This window comes from Epinephelus moara, chromosome 6 (genome assembly GCF_006386435.1).
Source record: "Epinephelus moara isolate mb chromosome 6, YSFRI_EMoa_1.0, whole genome shotgun sequence".
NCBI classification, from domain to species: Eukaryota; Metazoa; Chordata; class Actinopteri; order Perciformes; family Serranidae; genus Epinephelus; species Epinephelus moara.
Window position 1 is genome coordinate 20052546 of NC_065511.1, and position 19295 is coordinate 20071840.

A 19295-nucleotide genomic window follows, 5' to 3' on the forward strand; every position below is an offset into this window, starting at 1 on the left:
CTCCATCTAACCGCAGCTCTTGGACGAGGCGATGGTATTCACCGTATTGATGCCTCCAACGGTTAGTGTCATGCACCCACATCCTCCTTGCTCTACATGTACGTCTGTCAGATTGAGCAGTGACAGCAGGGACATCACTATTAAGCTCATCCAAACATAATATGAGCACAAACATCTTCCGGTTGGTGCTAATCGTGAAAGAAATGTCAAACTATAGATAAAAAACAAAGAGGCGATGCTGCAAAACTGCGCGGCTACAGGAATTGTCAAGATATTGTTGTCATAGAAACGAAAACCCTCATGAGCGTTTTTTTTGGGGGCGCACAGACGCTTCATCCCAGCGCTCCGCAGCGCCCTTCCAGCGCCTTTCTGCCAGAAAAGGCGCTATGTGGACACAGGGCCTAAAAGGTCCCCTTTACGTCACCGTCTGTGTCTCTCCACCAACAAGAGTCCTTTCTGAACTCTCCTCCTGGTCTCTTTCCCTCTCTCTGTTTTAAACATAAGGTGTTACTCACTGGCGGTGGCGGCCTCACAGACAAAAGTAATGAGCTGCTCTTCGATTTTCTTCACAGCATCCAAATCATCCACAAAGAAGACATGTCTTTCGCTGGGCTTGCTGGCAATATTCACCAGCTCCCCGTAGTCTGCGTCGGCAAAGCCAATGGCAAAGATGATGTAGCCTGAGAATGAAGTTAAACAAGAGGATTAATTTCAAGCTTAAAGTCAGTGGAAAGGATTAAGAGAAGTAATGTAACACATTGCTGGAGTTATGGAGTTTAAACTAATGGTTGAACAGTCTCATGTCCTATAACAGTAAATTGTAACATAAAGCATCAGAGAATGGAGAGGGGGAATGAGGATCTGGCCTCCAACACACACAACTTACTTTATCAATGATAATCAGCTTTACTAAACTACCACTGACTTTTTCTGTTGGGTCAATAAAATACCCACCATCCATCTGCATCTCCTTGGACACTTTGTTGACATCATCTTGTGAACGTCCGTCAGTGAGAACGACCAGGACTTTAGGAACGCCCCTTCTAGCTCCAGCTTCTGGGGTGAAAATAGACTCCTTCACATGTTTGATGGCCCGACCTGATGGGAGACAAAAAGGAAACCTCTTGATTTAACAGCCATACCAGTACAGTTACACGTTTAACCATATACCCATTTATACTTGGCATTTATACCTTCTGTTATGGATGGATCTGTTATTCCCAATATACCTCAAAAACACTGGCTCACTCACAGCTCACAGCTAGTGATGCTCACCCATATCCTTGCAGGTGTACAGCAGGAAATTAAATTCAGACACTTATGACTGGGACTCCACTGATTACGTTTAGGCCTGCGCCATTTGCTGACGCAGCTCCTTCCAGCACCCCCACCTCCTCCTTATGTGATATTTCAAATAGTTGATTTAATGTTCATGTATGTTTATTAAGGGAGGATTGGCTTTCTCAGCAGAATCCTCGTTGCTCCCCAGGCTCTTTGAGTGCTCCCTCAAACAGCAGAGGCTTTTCTGCCAAATCGTACAGTATAAACATTTGTTACAAATGGTGAATTCCTTGATGTAAGTGTCTCTGACTGAACCATAACAACAGAGAAAAATTAAAGCCAAGTGATTTTTTTTGTGAGAACTTAACTCAAACCATCTTCAAGTCTCTGCAAGATAGTTCTCATGTTGTAGTTAAATAAATTTGAACCAATGGCCGCCTTGAAGGAATAACGCAATGAAAAAATGAAATAGTTCAGCAGTGATATTCACATTCATATTAAAACTAAAAATGCAAAACCATTACTATGGTCCTTTATGTAGTGCTTTACCCTCTCCCCACCACTCTTCTTCTGATATAAAGCTTAATTTTTTCATTGGTGCAACATTTTGGAACAGAGGCATAGACGCCTGGCAAACCAGACTCATTGAAAGCACAGATGTCTTCATTAACAGTCTAAAATCCTCTCCCCCACCTCTAGCATGGATGTGAATGCCTGTGACCTTTGCTACAATTTTAATGTACCTGCTAATTAAAAAAAAACAAGTATTCTTTATTCTTCCAGGGACATTAATAAAATACATTTTCATAATTATTACATGACAATAATTGACCTAAAAGCTCCTGAAACCAGATTCAGGCCGGGTTGCCATTAGCATTTAAAATATGCCAGCGAGCAGACACTGTCTGATGTATTTCAATGAGACCTGAACACTGAAGGATGAGACAAACATGGAAATGTTAAATTCAGTCTGTCAAAAAGCTAAAATTAGATGAACTTTTGAGAGAGTGCACGTCACCTGCTAATGGACCTAATCAGTCAGAAAGATCTGTCTAGACAGCTCTGAAAGGTTTCAAGACCCTCCCACAACAAATCAGCCAATGTGGTTTCAATACAAACTTGTCAGTGAACTGAATGATACCTTGTGTATAGTTGTGCCTCACGTCTTCTAAGACGCACTATGTGCAAAAATAAAAATCAAAACAGTCAGATCATTAGCAAGGTTAAAGATGAAATTGAAAGCATCATGCTCACTTGCACAGTATTATTTAAATCACATTTCTCTTCATCTATTTGCCTCCAGACAGCTTTTTCTACAGCTGACGACTAAAGTGAGCTTGACCTCTGTTGAACAACCCAATCACTAAACAAAATGTTGGCACTGCACTTTTCAGCAAACTATGGATATGCTATATATGCAAAAATCATTTGGTTATGGTTGGGAAAAGATAATCTTTTGTCTTATATTACCTGTTCTGGGGGCACAATCCCAGCTGGGAAAGCAGCTATATCTAAGTAAAAAACAACTGTTTTTTTGAGCCACTATCCCTGCTGGATAAACAGCAACAGGTCTCCACAAAACGTTCATGTTTGGTGCCTAAAAAGCCACTGGAAGCACAGCAATGACTCAATAAATCACAACCTGTTTTGCTGTTCTCGAACAGTGGTCTGCAGTGGTCAGCAGCTTGGCATGCATCTTGCCTAGCGGTGACACGCCACCCACCATCCCCTCCAACTCAAGATGAAAAAGTCAGCTCATATATTACACCACTTTAGAATTGTTCATATGATGCGTACGAAACTAGCAAATAACGTATCTGTAGTTTTGCAAAGCATTATTGTTACTCAGAGACGGAGAAAGTGACCTGCAATGTGTCCTTCATGGCTTTAATTGGTCTTAAGTGCTGAAGACTTCACACACACTGAATATAAGCACCAGCGCGTGTGCGATATACTCATTCTGTGCATGCAAACTAATGAGCACAGTCCCCTGATCATCACCACGCACAGGTAGGTCATTTTTATTTAATGCCACTTTTTGCATACTGCCCATCATAATTTGCATTAATACTTCAAAAAGCTCATCTACTCATCTTCACCTGACCTTTTCATAATTAAATGGACAATCGCTGCCATTAATCCTCTTAACTCCCTCTGTCCTTTAACACTCTCTCCTCTCACTCCTCTCATGTGTTCAAGAGTGTGTCTCAGTTATTAAGAGAGGTGCTGAGTGTGAGGGAACTTTGCAATAAAAACAAACCAGATGAAGCAGTAAATCGGCCTTTCAGTTGACCAAACACCTCTTGGACACCTGAGGGTGTCTCTGTCTCCAAATGTCTGACCAAACCAACCCTCAGACTACATCCCCGCCTCCTCCTACTGTTTTTTTTTCTTTCACTGGGCTGTCAGTGATGACAAATGATAGAGTGCTTGGCCTGTAAAGTGTTGTGTTGTCAGATATCTGCCAGTGATACATCTGTTTCTACACTGTCCTCTGATCACGCTGGGCGAGACTGGAATTACAGCAGCTAGCCAGGCATGAAGTGAGACACAGGATGGAGCAGAGGGGACGGGGGGGATGAGCAGGAGGAGGGGTTGGGAGGGTGGTGGAAGACGAAAGGGGGGAGCAGGTAGGAGCACACAGAGAGAGAAGGGGGGGGGGAAAGTTGGAAAAGAAGGATAAGGATGAAGAGAGACGAGAGGGGTCAGACGTGGAGGGAGGGCGAGCAAAAACAAAACAAAAACATGTCAGTGGATCTTGGGTTCAAAAGCCTGTCATGTATCAGCGATCCATCACTTATTGTGTGTGTGTGAAGAAATCCATATCAGTCTGGCTTTGGCTTCCTGTCTGGCAACAGTTTACCAATTATCTCACTGTCATTTAAGAAGGGACACAATGGAAGAAAACAAACATAGTTAAAAGCATGTCTCCTGTTATAGCATCCAAAATGTTGATGAAATATAATTAAGTATAGAGTTTTTCTCCCTGTTCTTTTGTGACCGCAGGTGAGGATATTATATCTGTTTTTTCTTTCAACTGTTTGGCAAATTTTAAGCAAACTTTTAAAATGTTGCCAAGATAGAAATTCAAATTAGGCACATTTCCATCAACTGGTTTGGAGCAAACAAACTAGACTCCGCAAAGCATAGTTTCCTAAGAACTTGGCACGATACAGTAGGCTTTATCCTACACTTTACGCAAGTCTGTAATCTGCCAGTACACAGTTTAGGAGAAGTAGAGGTTGTGAATTTGAAACAAAACAAGTCAAACTGGCAATTCAACCCATATTTGTGAGAGAAAAACGGGGAGAGGTCTTCAGGAATTTGTTTCAATTGGGCAAGTTTAAATTGTTCTTTCCTGTCAGCCAGCATTGGCCATGTTTCATGCTGTCCAGAGACGAAGACAAATTGCGTCTTAGTGGGAATATCCAGGAAGAAGCTGAGTGGAAACAGCTGATCAGTCATGTGAGGCAAATGTTTGCTACGTCAGAACTTATGAGGCAAAGGCGCGCTTCCAAATCCCAATTTTCAGACGAAGGCAAACCCACCTTGAGTGAGCTTAAAAACTATTTTGTGTACTTGAGGAAGTTTTGTCAAAGTTTGACATTTCCATACACCTTTTCTAGTGTGATACCTCAACATGTGCATATAAATCTGTTTACGGACACTCAGATTGTGACATTGTGTCAGGGTTATTGTGAACAGCAAGAGCTATGAAGTCCTCCAATCTTTAAAAAGTTACAGTAAGTTCCTCAGAAATAAAATTGGACAATTAAATGCATTATTGAAAATATACAATGGATTCTGAATGGGTCTCGCTGGCTTTTATAGTCACTGAAACTCATTCATAGGCCATTCATACATCCACTCCTGAACTCATAAAAGACTCATAAACCTTGAAAATTGTGTGAGGGTCTCACACAACTGCATTACTACAGCTGAAGCAGTCAGACTGGCTGCTGAAGTAAAATCGCAGCACAAAGCCAATCATGTCTTTAGTGATCTAATGTGTGAAGATATTAATGTACAATTAAGGATTAAAAGCAACACTGCTTTACATACTGGAAGTCCATCATCTCAACACACACATACAAAGAAATCTTCACACTTGCCCACAAGCTCACATTTTTCACAATTCCTCAATCTGAATATACTGTACAAGCAGAGACGGGGATTAGCACAATTACTCATGTAGAGCATGAAAATCAATCTCAGAAGACACACACACTTACTCATATATATACACACACACACTACAGTATATATACAGGGATAAAGACTATTACAGCTACTTTAAATCAGTCATTCACCAAGCCAGTCAGAGGCTCACTAATACCTTAATGAATAAATGCATAGTGAAAAGCCAGATCCCTGAATATCAGCTTCAACACCCTGAATCCTCAACATACTCTGCCCTCACACTCGCATGAGAGGGTACTGACTGTGGGAAAAAAACAGACTGTAAAGTCTTAAAGAAGGAGGCATCATTTACATACTGTTTATAAAATGGGTAGTGAGAAAAGACTTAGCAATAGAAGTTGGCACAGAAGCTGAATAAGTAGCAGTTTCTGCTCCGTGAACCTCTGCAGTGCCATCGAGCAAAGTACTCATCCCTCATAGTTACCGCAGCAGCCAGGAGCTGATGCAGGTTGCTTCCTTAAATAAGCAGTTTTTAACAAAAAGTTTCAGAATGGATAAACATGATTGAGAAACCCAAATGTACTATCCAGTTTTACCCCCTACAAAACAATCCTTTATGGAGCTGACTGGAGTTTGTAACTTTGCTGTGAATCTATGCATTGCTTTGAGCACATATTAAAATGCATTTACAGTGTGTTTGCTTGACCCAAGGGGTATACGACAGAAGATATAAACTAAGCTAGCCATTTACAGTAAAAGCATAAAAAAGGCATTAAAGCTGTGGGGTTTCTCGTTGGCTAGCGGTTGTATCCACACAGATATGTCTGCCAGAGGCGCGGGGTTAAAGAGGCAAAACACTACAGTTTTTTATTCAAGGGCTTCGGGGGAATTAGACCCAGTGAGGGGCCCTGATGGGGTCTCTGAGGAGAGGCTGAGGTTTAAGAATGAGGGAAAAGGAATAGTTTGGGTTTGGAGTGCAAACTTAAGGGTTGTAATGCAAGCCAGAACAACTACTGATCCATCTCTACAAGGACCAAAGGAGTAAGATGTATGTAGGGAGGTTTAGGTACAGAGTATAATAGCTCAGTATATGTGTGTCTGAAGAACATAGAATTTGTATGGTTGAGCATCAAGAATCACAAATGAGAGGAAAATATCAACACCAAACAGTGGACAGTAACAAAGTCCATTTACTTTAGTGCAGTTTTTGAGTATCTGTACTTAACTTGAGCATTATTATTTTTGGAAACTTATTACTTTGACCACTTCACTTCACTTTGACAGAAAAATATTGTACTTTTGACTCAACTGCATTTCTATGAAGGCTCTCATTATGTTTGCTTTGAAGTCAATGGACATTTTTTTTTCTCTATTCTAAAATGCAAAAATCCATGAACTGTGATGGTGCAGTTTTGCATGTGGTTTGTTTGTTGAATTGATGTTTCCGTACCTCTACCTCACGCATGTGCCACTCAGATTGGGCAGTTCACTGGTGAGACCGGTAGAGAGGAGAGGTTATCAGCAGGTGGTTGTATCTGGTTATGCAGTGTTACCGTGGCTACAGCAGCAGGTAAAGATGAAGATTCCCCCATAGATCATCAATGGCTTTACCTCAAGTCCATGTTTGAAGTTTTTTAAATGAAGAATTATTTGGGTCTTTTTAAATGCTCTATTTACTGCGCACAAACTTCATCACGGCCTAAGAAATCACCATCAAACCTGAGAAAGCATGTCAGGGTATGTAAATATTTGTTTGATTCCAGATTAATATTTTAAACAAAGGTGGCTGCACTTAGTCGCTCCTGTTTATGTACTATGTTTGGTCAAATAACTGTTTATGGATTTGCCTGCGAGTTGTCTTACATGGTTAGAAATATTTTTACTCAGCATTTTCACTTTAGCTGTGGATTCAAGAAGGACCCGGTGTTAAAAAAAATAAATAAAAAAAATACACTTTCATTGGAGTAATATTTGACTTGGAGTACCTGTGTACTTTGTCTACGACTGAAACTAAAGCATGATTAAACGTTCATTGAACAGAACAGGAAATACTGTTCACTCCTGTCTGAAGTCTCTTAAATAGATAATATACATTTTAATAAATTCTCTGAATATATTTATATATAATTTAAAATATAGAACAGGTTCTAGTTACCAGATCTATTTTATAATCAAGAGTTATAATCAGATCACACATCTTGTTGTACAAATTGTGTTAAAAAAGTGTTATTCAAATAATATTGTAACACAATAAAAATGTGTTTAAACTCTCATAAATTTAATAAATAAATGTTTACCTTTAAAGTTTGCAAAAGTTTTCAATGTAATCCTTGTCAAGATGACCCTGACTATGACCTTGTAACAACTAAAAGTATTTTACTGCACAGTTTTTGATACAATTCAGCTTATTTTACAATTCAACATTCATATTTTCCTCATATTTTAACATTAAAAAAATATCTTTTGTGAGTTTCAGCAAGGATTGGCCGGGCATTTAGGGTGACAGTGTAGCATTCATATAATTTATTAAACAAGCCAAGTTAGCCCTCCGAGCTAATGTGTGCTAGCTACGCTAACGACAGATCGCAAATGTGCAACATTTTTTGCCAACATCAGATATCAAAGAAAAGCCAAAGACTGTATTGTATTAAGATGCTGAATATATATATATATAAACAATAAAAGCTGTGTGGGTGTCTGAAGCCTGAGGAGAAGGCATTATGTGTGAGCTGCTGAAGAGGATTAATTCCATGCTGAGGTAGTTTATGTGCATGTATGTACGCGTGTGTGTGGGTGGGAGACAAAGAGAAAAGGGGAGAGGGGGACAGTGTGAGTCTGTGAGCATTAGCCGAACCATGTGAGAGCTGGCTGCCCCCTCTTTCTCTTTGTGTGGGTAAGATGAGATTTCATGGTTTATTTTCTGTTCTGCTGTAGACCACACACACACACACACACACACACACACACAAACACAAACACTGCCCTGTCAGCTAAAACTCCACCTGTTTCCACCTGTAAGGCAGTACACTAGATGTATGTATAGGGGGTATGGAGGACAAAATAAGAAGGCCACAAGAGTAAACAGAAGATCGAAAATAGGGGACAAAAAAGGAGGAATGCTGAAAGAAAAAGAGGGAAAACAATAATAAAGGGAAAAGATGAGAGAGGGGAGACAACAAAGAGAGGGAGGAGAGGACAGTAGGAGGTTGGCAGGAGAGTAGAGGAGATGGAGGGGAGGCAAGAAGAGAGAGACATGAGTAAGAAGGGGGAGGAAGGGATAAGTGGGGAGATGATAGTGCGATCAGCCCTGGAGCTGATAGCCAAGCTCAAGGACACAATTACTCTGAACAGACACTGAGCCATGACCAAGAATTTAGCCGAGTCCTCTCAACAACCAGTATTACCTGTAAAGCCACAGCAGCACTTAGCAGTTACTGACATCCACCTTGTGTTTACTAGCACAGCTGGACAACCCTAAAAAGCTTGTAACCCCACATTCAAAGTCTTGCCTCTTTGCAGTATGTGACAGTTTCAACAAGTATCCTGATATCGGTGAAAACTGGCATTTTCATACACATATTCCAGATTTCACATGCTTTCTTTAAGTTTGCTTATCAAGGTTGTTCTTGGTAAGTCGAGGTTTAAAGTTGATCTCAGTTGCTGTAAAGTGGTTGATCTATCTCAACTCAAAGTTTGCCAAGTTGTCATGAAATTTTGGACAAATGAGCAAAAGCATTCTGAAAAATGGTCAAACTCTATCTGCTGAGGAAGACTGTGTGATACAGCTGAAAGCTCAAGAACAGCTACTCATGGAAACCTCCAGTGGAATTGATTTGTGAACGGGTTGAGGTAAATTTCGACTTGACATTTGAAATTACCCGTCTTGTAGTATTGCATGAAAAATTCATACATTAACCAATAACATATTGCCCTGACCTGTCTTGGTGTTTCCTCCCTTGTATCTGATCTTCTGAATTGCTTCCAGCAGCGCTTCCTTGTTGCCATGGGAACTAAGTTGGAATTCTGTCCGAGCGTCGTCGCTAAACTGAGCGATGGCAACCTAGAGAGAGAGACAGACAGGAAGATAAGTGAAATAAGTTCAAATAACACTTCAGATCAAATTATACAAAGTTGAATTTCCATCTTCTGGACCCCTGCTGTTTTAAACTTTCCTTAAAGGAAATAATAATAAAAGACACTCAAAAATAAAAATTCAATCATCTGCTCACACTCATGTCAGTCACAATACAACTAGAATGTGCGTTTGTTAGCCTAGTAAGAAAGTCCTGATGACATGAGCTCAACATTCTGTTTCATTCTCTGCCATCAGTCTGGCCCTGCTGCCGCCCCAAACACTTTGCAGAAATTAAAATGCAATCTGGGCCAGTCAGGGATTGCATTTCATTCAACACTGCTAAGCATAGAAATGGCAGCTAACGCTTCCTAGTAGACTTAACAAGCAGAAATAGAGTCAACAACAATTAAACAAAAGAAGTATACACTTGCAGAGTTTCTTGGGGGGAAAAAAACGTTTGACATTCTTCTGACTGGATTTGGCAAAAGCTAAATTTATCAACTGGTTCCATAGGTTATGAAGATGTTCCTCTGTGTTTTGTTACACTGACTGGCTTAGGGAGTTTGTCTGTCAAGGTGAGTACCCCCACCCACTGAAAGTGTTTGGGGCAGCAGCGGGGCAGAATGCTGAGGTCACATTATAAGGTTGGTCTTAACAGGCTTCGTGTTTGTACCACAGACTCTACAAAAATAATTTGCATAGCCACTGTGACATCAACCATTGGTTTGTGGACTTCGGTTTTGAAGCCTCAAGTCTGGCATTTTAGCCATCGCAGTCTCTGAACCAGAAGTGACCCAAGGTGGCCATATTTCGAAGAACTGAAACAGGTGAGTTATAAAAAAATTCACTAACCTTACTTTGAATGTTTTGAGACCAAACTGTTTTTGTTCCAGCTGTAAAAATATTTATATCTGCTGTAAAGTTGGGAATTTTAACCAAGCGGCAACCTCTGGGTCTTAAAGATGAAGTCAACATAGAGGTGCCATAAACTGCAGTTCCTTTAATGGCCACTTGAGGCTGGCTCCAAATGCAACTCAATCCCCATAGAGCCCCATGTTAAAATGCCCCACTTAACAGCAGACATAAACATGTTTACAGCCTGGTACAAAAATACGGTTTTCATCTCTCTAGCTATTTTAAACATTCATGACAACTGTATGGGGTTTGACTTTTATACTTTGAGACTTAAAGTTACGCATAATTAAGGGTAGGGACGCTTTGAGCGACAGGCTGTCTGCAAGCTGTCACCACAGTCTGTGAGTCAGACCCACCCCTCACTCCTACACAGCTGCTCACAGTGGCTACATCCATTATTTTTACAGTCTGTGGTATTAACATGGGGTTCAGTGGAAAGTGACTTCCTTTTGTAGCCAGCTTCAAGTGGCCGTTCGAGGAACTGCAGCTTTTGGCACTTTCACATTGGCCTGAAGGTTGCTGCTTAGTTTGTACAGATTTGCTTCGTCCAAAATAATAACCAAGAAAGCAAACTGCTCCGAGCAGCCCGTGTGGCATTATGTGAGCACTGTAAAGCCAAATGTCTGTGTTTTGGGTCCAAAAACCTAATAGTTACCTCATTATCACCGGAAATTTCTGCATTTATTCTGAACAGCATTAACAGTATCAAACAGATGCTGCCTTTTTTTCACTGCAGGAAACACTGTAATTATACAAATTGGGTATGTAGCCCAAACAGCCCCACAAAGTGAATACTGTACAAATTAAACTGTGCATTACACACAAAATGCCAGTGTGAGACATTTTCATGGTTCAGTGGGTGAAAGCAGTAACAGATCACAGGTTTCACCTTTCTTCAACCTGGTAAGTGCTGGTGATCTTAATATTTTTCACACCAAGCACATAAAGTAAAAGACCACGATGTCGGACAGAGATATAAAAGCCTTATTCTGTGCAAGTCTCTGAGTGAAAATTCACAGAAAATATATATGTGTCCAAACTCCCAAATCAGCGCTATAATCAATCTAATTGGCTTACTCTAAGAGAGGAGAACAACTATCATTACCTCCAGACTGCTAATGGTGCTGTTGTTGGCTCAGGGCGGTCTACATTCACCAGCCAAACTCTCTCTTTACTGTACAGCCAACTCTCTCACATTACAGCCTGTGTTTTGCTCTTGGTAGCCTTCTGCCAGAGGGTTATGGGGCACACCGAGGGTAGCAAACTGCGTAACAGCAGACATTACACAAATGAAAGAAAAAGGTTTAGCAAGCACCTCTACAGTGTGACAAATGAACCAGCTGAGCTCTGCTGACACAGTGGGGGGGCCGCGCGGGCAAGTAGCACAAAGAAATTAGTTCACAATGACGATAGAGAATTACTGCCCCAAGTTAGAGCCTGGCATTACTACTGATGAACCGGATACATGAGATCCCTCTGAGGCAGTGGAGCTGGTAATATTCACTGCAGGAACATGATTCAAAGTATCGCTCATGGTAGAATCAAGTTGATAGCATATTAGTCGATGCTTGAACCATCTGAACTCTATTCCAGTTTTTTAATGCATCTAGACTTAACTTATTACGACCACCACTCCTGCCAGAAAAGTAATGTTTTCTGGCTCAAAACACAGTGGCAGCAAATGAGCAGAGTTAATCGAATACTGCACAGCAACTAAGAGGAAAGCCTTTCCAGAAAGTAAAGATCGAGTCACTGGGGGTTTAAAGTTCCTCCTCACTTTTCTAAACTTTTCTATAGATACAGTGCTGTGTGGTCATGCTGATGTGTCAGGGGACAGCCAAAGAAAATCGGGTGAAATTCTGCTCCAAAGCATCCTTCCAGAATCAATTAATGCCAACAGCAGCAGCATTCCTGAAACGATAAATGAGCCAAGCCCACATGGGTCAAAAGGACAAAGGGTACACTCAGGCTGGTCAAGAGTCATTGTTTGGGCAAATGTCTGTCACGTCCATAATTTCTGTATGGGAAGAAGGAAGAAATAGCTAGCAGGTCAGGTGTCCTAACTGGATGTAATGCGAGAGAGTGTCAGCGACTTAATCCGTTAGATTGCATTGGTTTCCATTGGAATGTCCTAACTGGTCATGAGTGACGCAGCACATTGTGGTGCACCGCTTTGAGCTAAACCTTTGTCGTACACTCCATTACATTTAATTCCTGTCACTCACATTATGCTGCAATGGATAAGGAACGGCTGGTTCACAAGGTTATACAAAAACCTAAATAAGGTTGCAGCTGGCAGAAGGGAAATCACTAGGGGGGGCTGACGCTACTAATAACCTACTTGCTGTTGGCTGTATTGCATGTGATGGTATGTCACCTCTAGTAAATATCACAGTATAATATATATATATATATATATATATATAAATCCCATGTATAGCCTTTTTTATGACTCAACAAAAATATATTAATATATTAATATGTATTAATATGTAATGAGAAATGTTTGTAAATAAGTAAGTTGAATATAATTCCTGGCCTACACAATTCAAGTAACATTCTAATAAACTATCAATAACTATTTTTACACATTCATAAGGGTTTTTTTAGCAGTTGAAAAACCCACAACATCACATCCGTATTGCAATGCATTGTGGGTTATCAAATCAGTGAAGTCTGCTGAAGTCTGCACCCCAAGTGGACTCTCTGGAAGTCTACAGGAAGTCCACTTGAGGCCCCTTGTGGACTGGATGAATTGTAGACCTTAACACTCCCAGACTTCACGGGAACACGCCTGCAAAGTCCACAAGTCTGCAAGTGCGGTGAAATCTGGGCATTTGGATTCAGCCTTAAATCCTGGAGCCAACTCACTGACTCAAACCATATGCTGCCATGTCATGGGGGGGATTGGGGTTTAAATAGTTTTGCTTTGTATGTAGTTGTAGTTGTCGTCCATTTTGGTTGCCCCTTGTGTATTATTTGGTTTGGCCAAGCCCCTATATATGCTCCCTCGTGTGTCATTTTGACAGGTCAGTTTGTTAGTTAACACCTTGTATTATATTCAGTATAGTTATGTTACACTGACCTGTTTTATAGGCCCAGTTGTTCACTTCTTGGTTTGTAATTTGTCATGCATTTTTTTGGGTTCATAAAATCGCCCATCTCTTCAGTGGTTACATCTCCATCTAACGCCTCTGTGTGCACAGCTGATAGGTAAGCAGGTTGTTTACATGGCATAATGCTGTTCCATCTTTCAGTGTGGACAGGTGTGGTGTAACACGATGTAGTGTGATAGTCAGACTCTTGTTTGCTGTTAGGACACGGTGTTACAGTAAACAAATTGCAGATCTTGAGGCAGTCATCACATTAAGTCATTCTCCATCCTTTCATTATGGATGTACAGCATCTTGTCTCCATTATTTTATTATCTACTGAATGAAAGTCTATTTCTGATAGATTTGAAAGGATATTATTTTTTTTTTCTCTCTGTCTGTTCTGCAGAGGAGTTGAAGGTGAAATGAATGCAGTATATGAGAGATGGGGGACAGAGTATGAAGTAGCTGGCTAGAGCTGAAGAGTTGAGGGGTGATGGGTTATTGGATATATGTGAATTTTATTATATGTTAGACGCTGACTGTGCTGTGCTTGCAAAACACCACATCTAGAAATATTACAAACCCCTGCAGAATATGCAGGGGTTTGTAATATTTCTTCTTTTGGGGGATTATCCCACAATATTTAAAATGAACAAATATATATTTTTCACAACATTCTGTCGTCTGTGAACGGGCTCTTTACCCACAGATTACACTATGACATAGAATTTCTTTATTTCATCATTTTTATGGTTTTCACTGTGGCTACTTTTGGCTGGATCCCCAGCATCTGCTTTACATTCAATTTCACATGAGCACCCATTTTTCAGAGAAAAAATGCTAAAACAAAGAAAATGAATTACAAAGCAAGTGAACAAAAATTAGGCACATTTGTATTTCTGTTGGGTAACTTATGATACAGTACAAACTGGCAATACAGTAATTTTCACTAGACACAGACATTTAGACTAGACACAAGAACCACGAGCGGTCATTAATGTGAATACCAGCTCTCCGAGGTGACTCACTGCAACATTATTCAAGCCCAGCTGGTCAAGATTGAATTCTAACATTTTTAATTCAGAAATGTTTCCCCATATAATGAGGCATTTGGGAAAAGAGAAATATGGTACAAGCAAACAAGTAAAACTTCATTACTGTTTTACTCTTGAGTTTTTTTCTTTGGGATTAGACATTCTCCCCGCGGTCACATGACTGACCTGTGGGTACCGTTGACATTTAACCAATACAACAATACCTTTTTCCAGTACTTTCCTTTTACTTTCTCTGCTCTTTTCCAATCGCACATAGAGCTAATCTTATGTCTTCATCTGTCTGTTTGCTTGTGTGTGGGTGTCTGCTCGTCTAGCAGTGACAAAGTTATTACTCAAGTACAAAAAAAAGAAAATACACCAGACGGCTAAACTATTGCAGCAGACTGGTGCTGTAGCAATAGCTTTGGCTTGCTGGGGAGCAGAGCGAGCTGACAGAGCAGCTGACGAAGCAGCTGACAAAACGGCCGCCGGAGAGGCCGACGGAGCAACCAACAGAGCAGCTGACAGAGGGGCTGATGGGCTGGCCAACTGAGTGGCTGATGGAGAGGCTGACAAAGCAGCCGACAAAACGGCCGACGGAGAGGCCGATGGAGCAGCCAACGGAGCAGCTGATGGAGAGGCTGCAGAGTGGCTGATGGAGCGGCTGACAAAGCAGCCGACAAAGAGGCTGACAGAGTGGCCGACGAAGCGGCCAATGGAGCGGCTGATGCAATGGCCAACAGAGCGGCTGATAGAGCAGCCGCTGGGTGGCTGATGGACCTCAGTGCCCGGCTGCCTGGCTTCGGGATGCTTCCGCCTCCTGTCTGAAGTTGAACCCAGTAGCCGGCTTCCAGGCTTGGGGAGCATTTTGCAGCACTTCCGCCTCTCGTCTAAACCCAGCATTCTCACCTAGATGTGCTCTCAGGTACCCACATTTGTCACCAATTACTCTAATGTGAATCAGTAATTAGTAGTACTGACATAATTTGGTCGGTACCCTTAAAAGTAGTGAGTTCGGTATCCAACTCTACTGACCTGGGTTCCATCTGTACCAATCAGATCCAGCGATCCCATAGTGCTGTAGAGGAAACGTGTGATCTTCATGAAGTTGTCGTCTCCGATGGACCAGGAACCGTCGACCAGGAATGCCAGGTCAGCCTTGGCCTCCTTACACACTGGATGGACAAGAGAGATACACAGATTTCGTCAACACATCATCTTTGTCTCTGCACTTAAAAAAGTAATTTCATATAGAATGAAGGTCTTCGGAGGACAAGGCATAACTTGAATGTTAACTGGATGCCTAATATATTCAGACTCCGACGGAGACTGAGTAAATATGCATAGAATGAAGTGCTGCAAATATACATCGCCTGCAAAGGGTAAACATGCAAAGGCTGGGCCCTCAGATTAATGTGCACACTGTAAAGTTTAAAAGATTAAAAGTACAGCGCACACTATAAAATTAAGAGTTGCAAACTCTTTTTCTGACCATAAAAATGTGCTATATTGCATGTGTTTGTTTTTCTCTCTCTCTCTGCATGCTGCTCATTCATATTCCTGGTCCATCAGTTACTTTTCTTCTTCTGTTCTTCTCAGGTTTCTAAATGGCTCCCAGTAGCCTTCAGCTTTCCTGCTGTAAAGTTGTTTTGTGGTTTTATCAAGTTTTCAAACTTTTCGCTAAGTTTCAAACTCTGTTCACGACCATGTCAGCCTCCATAAAAGCCAGGAAAAAAAATGTAACTGTATCTGACACTGTTTATGAGGAAATGTGGTTGTAATTCTATATGTAACAAAGTACAAGAGAGCTTGTGTTATTGGCTTTCATTAGAGACAAATGCTATTCTTTTATTTTATTTTTTATTTTTTTTACAGAACTTCATAAGTGGAGCTCTCATGCTTGTCAGAAATGTCAAGATAAAGGTCAGCCGGAGAATATTTTGATCACAATGTTTTATGTGGCTGATTCTAATAAAAGCTGATAAAAAAGTGATGATATTACTGAAACTTTTTCCATTCTCTCTGTCTGCACTCTCACCACTCATCATCATGACTTTCCCGATATCACTGCTTTTATACAGCTTGTCTTTTTCTCACTTCTCTCTGTTGCCACCACTGTGTGTTTCTGATCATTTGTCTTTCTCTGTCTACTCCCCTCTACTTTCTGTCTGCAGCCCCATCTCTGCCTGTTTTTCTCATCCTCCTCATCACTTTGTGTTATTCTCATACTCGCGTTGTTCTTACAGTCCGTCTCTCCTCCACTCTGACACACGTGCACCTTTGTTTTCTCTTCCCCATCTTTGTGGTTCTGTCCTGAGTAAAGGTTGCCTGTCATTACAGATGCAGGCATCGGCCTGACAAAGGTCAGAAACTTAGACAGAAACGCTTACAGACGGGCTCAGCGGGTGTGTCGGTTCTTGTCTGCGGAGTGTGCAGTGTTCTTTTACCAGAGCCCATCAGACGGGAACAGAGGAGGACGGTCAGGGTGGGAGGTGGAGGGTCGCACTGTGAACTCATAACCCTTTGTTCCTAATCTTCTAGGCTCGTCTTGTTTGGAAAAATCCTCTGTAGTCAGAATATTTTGCCTGTCATGAGTCATTCACTGCTGCAGCTTGAATTAGTTTTAAGAAGTTTGGATTTCCTTTAACATTTTAGTTTCTAAGTGATTCAATAAACATTTGAAAGGAAAATTTATTTTACAATTAGCGTTGCTTCCTGGGTTTAGAAAAAATAGAAAATGTGTGTTACTGTTAACATTCTAGTTTGCTTCATGTTGAGGAGGACTTGCCAACATGTACATACTGTAGTTTTATAGAGTCGTGGCAAGCCACCTGTCAATCACAAGTGCACCTTGTATGCTGCAAAACAGAAAGTGAAGTAGGAGCTGGGTGGGACCGATCAGGTTAACTCTCCTTAGCCTGAGTTAATAAGCAAATAATCCAGGATTAGAGTAGCATATCTTTATTTTGGCAAAGGCTGCAGCCCACAGCTGCTGGTGTAAAGTTCACACAATAAAGTCACTGTGGAATATAGTAAACGTCTTGCAGACTTCCTGTTTGAGACATTTAAATGTTTTTTTTTTACTTTTACTTTTTGCTTACCTTAAATTTAACCTCCCTGATTTTGTTATAGCACCCTCAAAGTTCCTTCCAGGTCAGGTTGATGTTTTGAAACTAAACACAGATTACAGCTGTGTAATGAGTGCAGTCTGACATAACAAAGTCACTCTATTAAAAATAAATGATTTTGTTTCCTGTTTCAAAATCATGCCGGAGCACCAAGACTTGCACTGGAAGTGTGGTGTCAATCATGGTTTAAAATTTAAGAGCAAAACTATAGCTCTGTATAATATCTTACATTTTCCAACATAGCAATGTCCCAGTGATATTTGTTTTGTTTTTGCAGCCAATTGTAACCCCATTTATAAGTACTTTAAATGCAAGTATCTACCATAACAAACCTTGATTAAATTTTATACACCCTGTAAGTGCATTAAAGTTAGGAAATGCATAAATTTTAAGCACACATGCTTGTCAGCTGCAAACACTTCTTTTCAAAAGGTCAAAATAAGCCCACTGTAGCAATATCATAATGGCCTAATACAAACATACAGTGAGAGCAAACAACATGGGCAACAAACAAAACATTTCATTGTACTCCAAAGTGCTGCCTTAATGGTCAAGTGGAAAGAGGTTGTTATTACCACCTCATCAGGATCAGAATCAGAAATGATTTTTTGCCAAGAAGTTTGTTTTTATGATTAAGTGCAGAACAACAAACACAGTGTAAAAGTATAAACACCTAATATATATTAAATGAAAAAGAACATTTCACAGTCAAACATGAAAAAATATAAGAATGTGTGAAACTATACCTGTTAATAATTGTCTGTTTTCAAAGGTTACAGTTATGCAGGAAAGTTCGGGTGATGTAAAAGTTCACAGCGTGCACATAAAACACTGACATGACAAGTATTGCATGCCTCTGTTGCTGCAAGTTGTGCAGAAGTTCTGTTTATGACAAATATATGACAGCTGGCATATCCTGAGTGTATCAGTTTACAAGTTTGCCTGCATGACTTTGTATAATTTGAACTAAAAAGCATTTCAAGAGCTGATAAACTATTGTGTCAGGTGATGACAGTTACCATATAAATTAGGGATGCACGATATATGTCGGGCCGATAATGGGACATTTTTAAAATTGTGCATTATTCTGTTAATTAAAATTAAAGCCAATAAACACCGCCGATAATAGGAAGCCTGACTCTTTTCATTGACTTAACAAGGGCGGCATCTACACACCCGACCAGTGTTGGGTAAGGGTTACTTTAAAAGTAATCAAAGTACGTTACTGGGTTACTTTCTAATAAACCAGTTACTTTACTGCGTTACTCTCTGAGTAACGTAACTCAATTACTTTAAAAGTACTTCCAACGTTACTCTCTGAGAAAAGTAATTTAAGCACTTTTAAAGTACTTTTGAGTATTCTACATTTCCTATTGGTCAATGGACCACAGGGCGCTAAGTCTACATTTTTTTGTCTCCAAAATTAAAGTTATGGACCACTTGCCCTTCACTGAGATCCAGTTCTCCCATCACAGCTGTCACTTTGACCAGTAGAAACACAGAACAATCTGCTGCGGTAGACAACTGTATGACAACAACACCCCAGTGTTTTTAATATTTCCTCTAGGGATGTTACCACACAGAGTAAAATGGGGAAATGATGGTGTGAAACAGCAGAGGCACTTTG

General features: G+C 40.6%; 1 protein-coding gene across 1 annotated transcript in view; it reads right to left on the reverse strand.

Moving 5' to 3' along the window:
• Positions 1-19295, reverse strand: part of col14a1a (collagen, type XIV, alpha 1a) — a 171401-nt gene that overhangs the window by 60217 nt on the left and 91889 nt on the right. Inside the window, exons 26-29 of the mRNA XM_050046615.1 lie at positions 15576-15715; positions 9358-9481; positions 955-1098; positions 516-680 (exon numbers count right to left, since the gene is read on the reverse strand). Coding sequence (XP_049902572.1) covers positions 516-680; positions 955-1098; positions 9358-9481; positions 15576-15715 — 573 coding nt within the window. The remainder of the gene's footprint in view (positions 1-515; positions 681-954; positions 1099-9357; positions 9482-15575; positions 15716-19295) is intronic.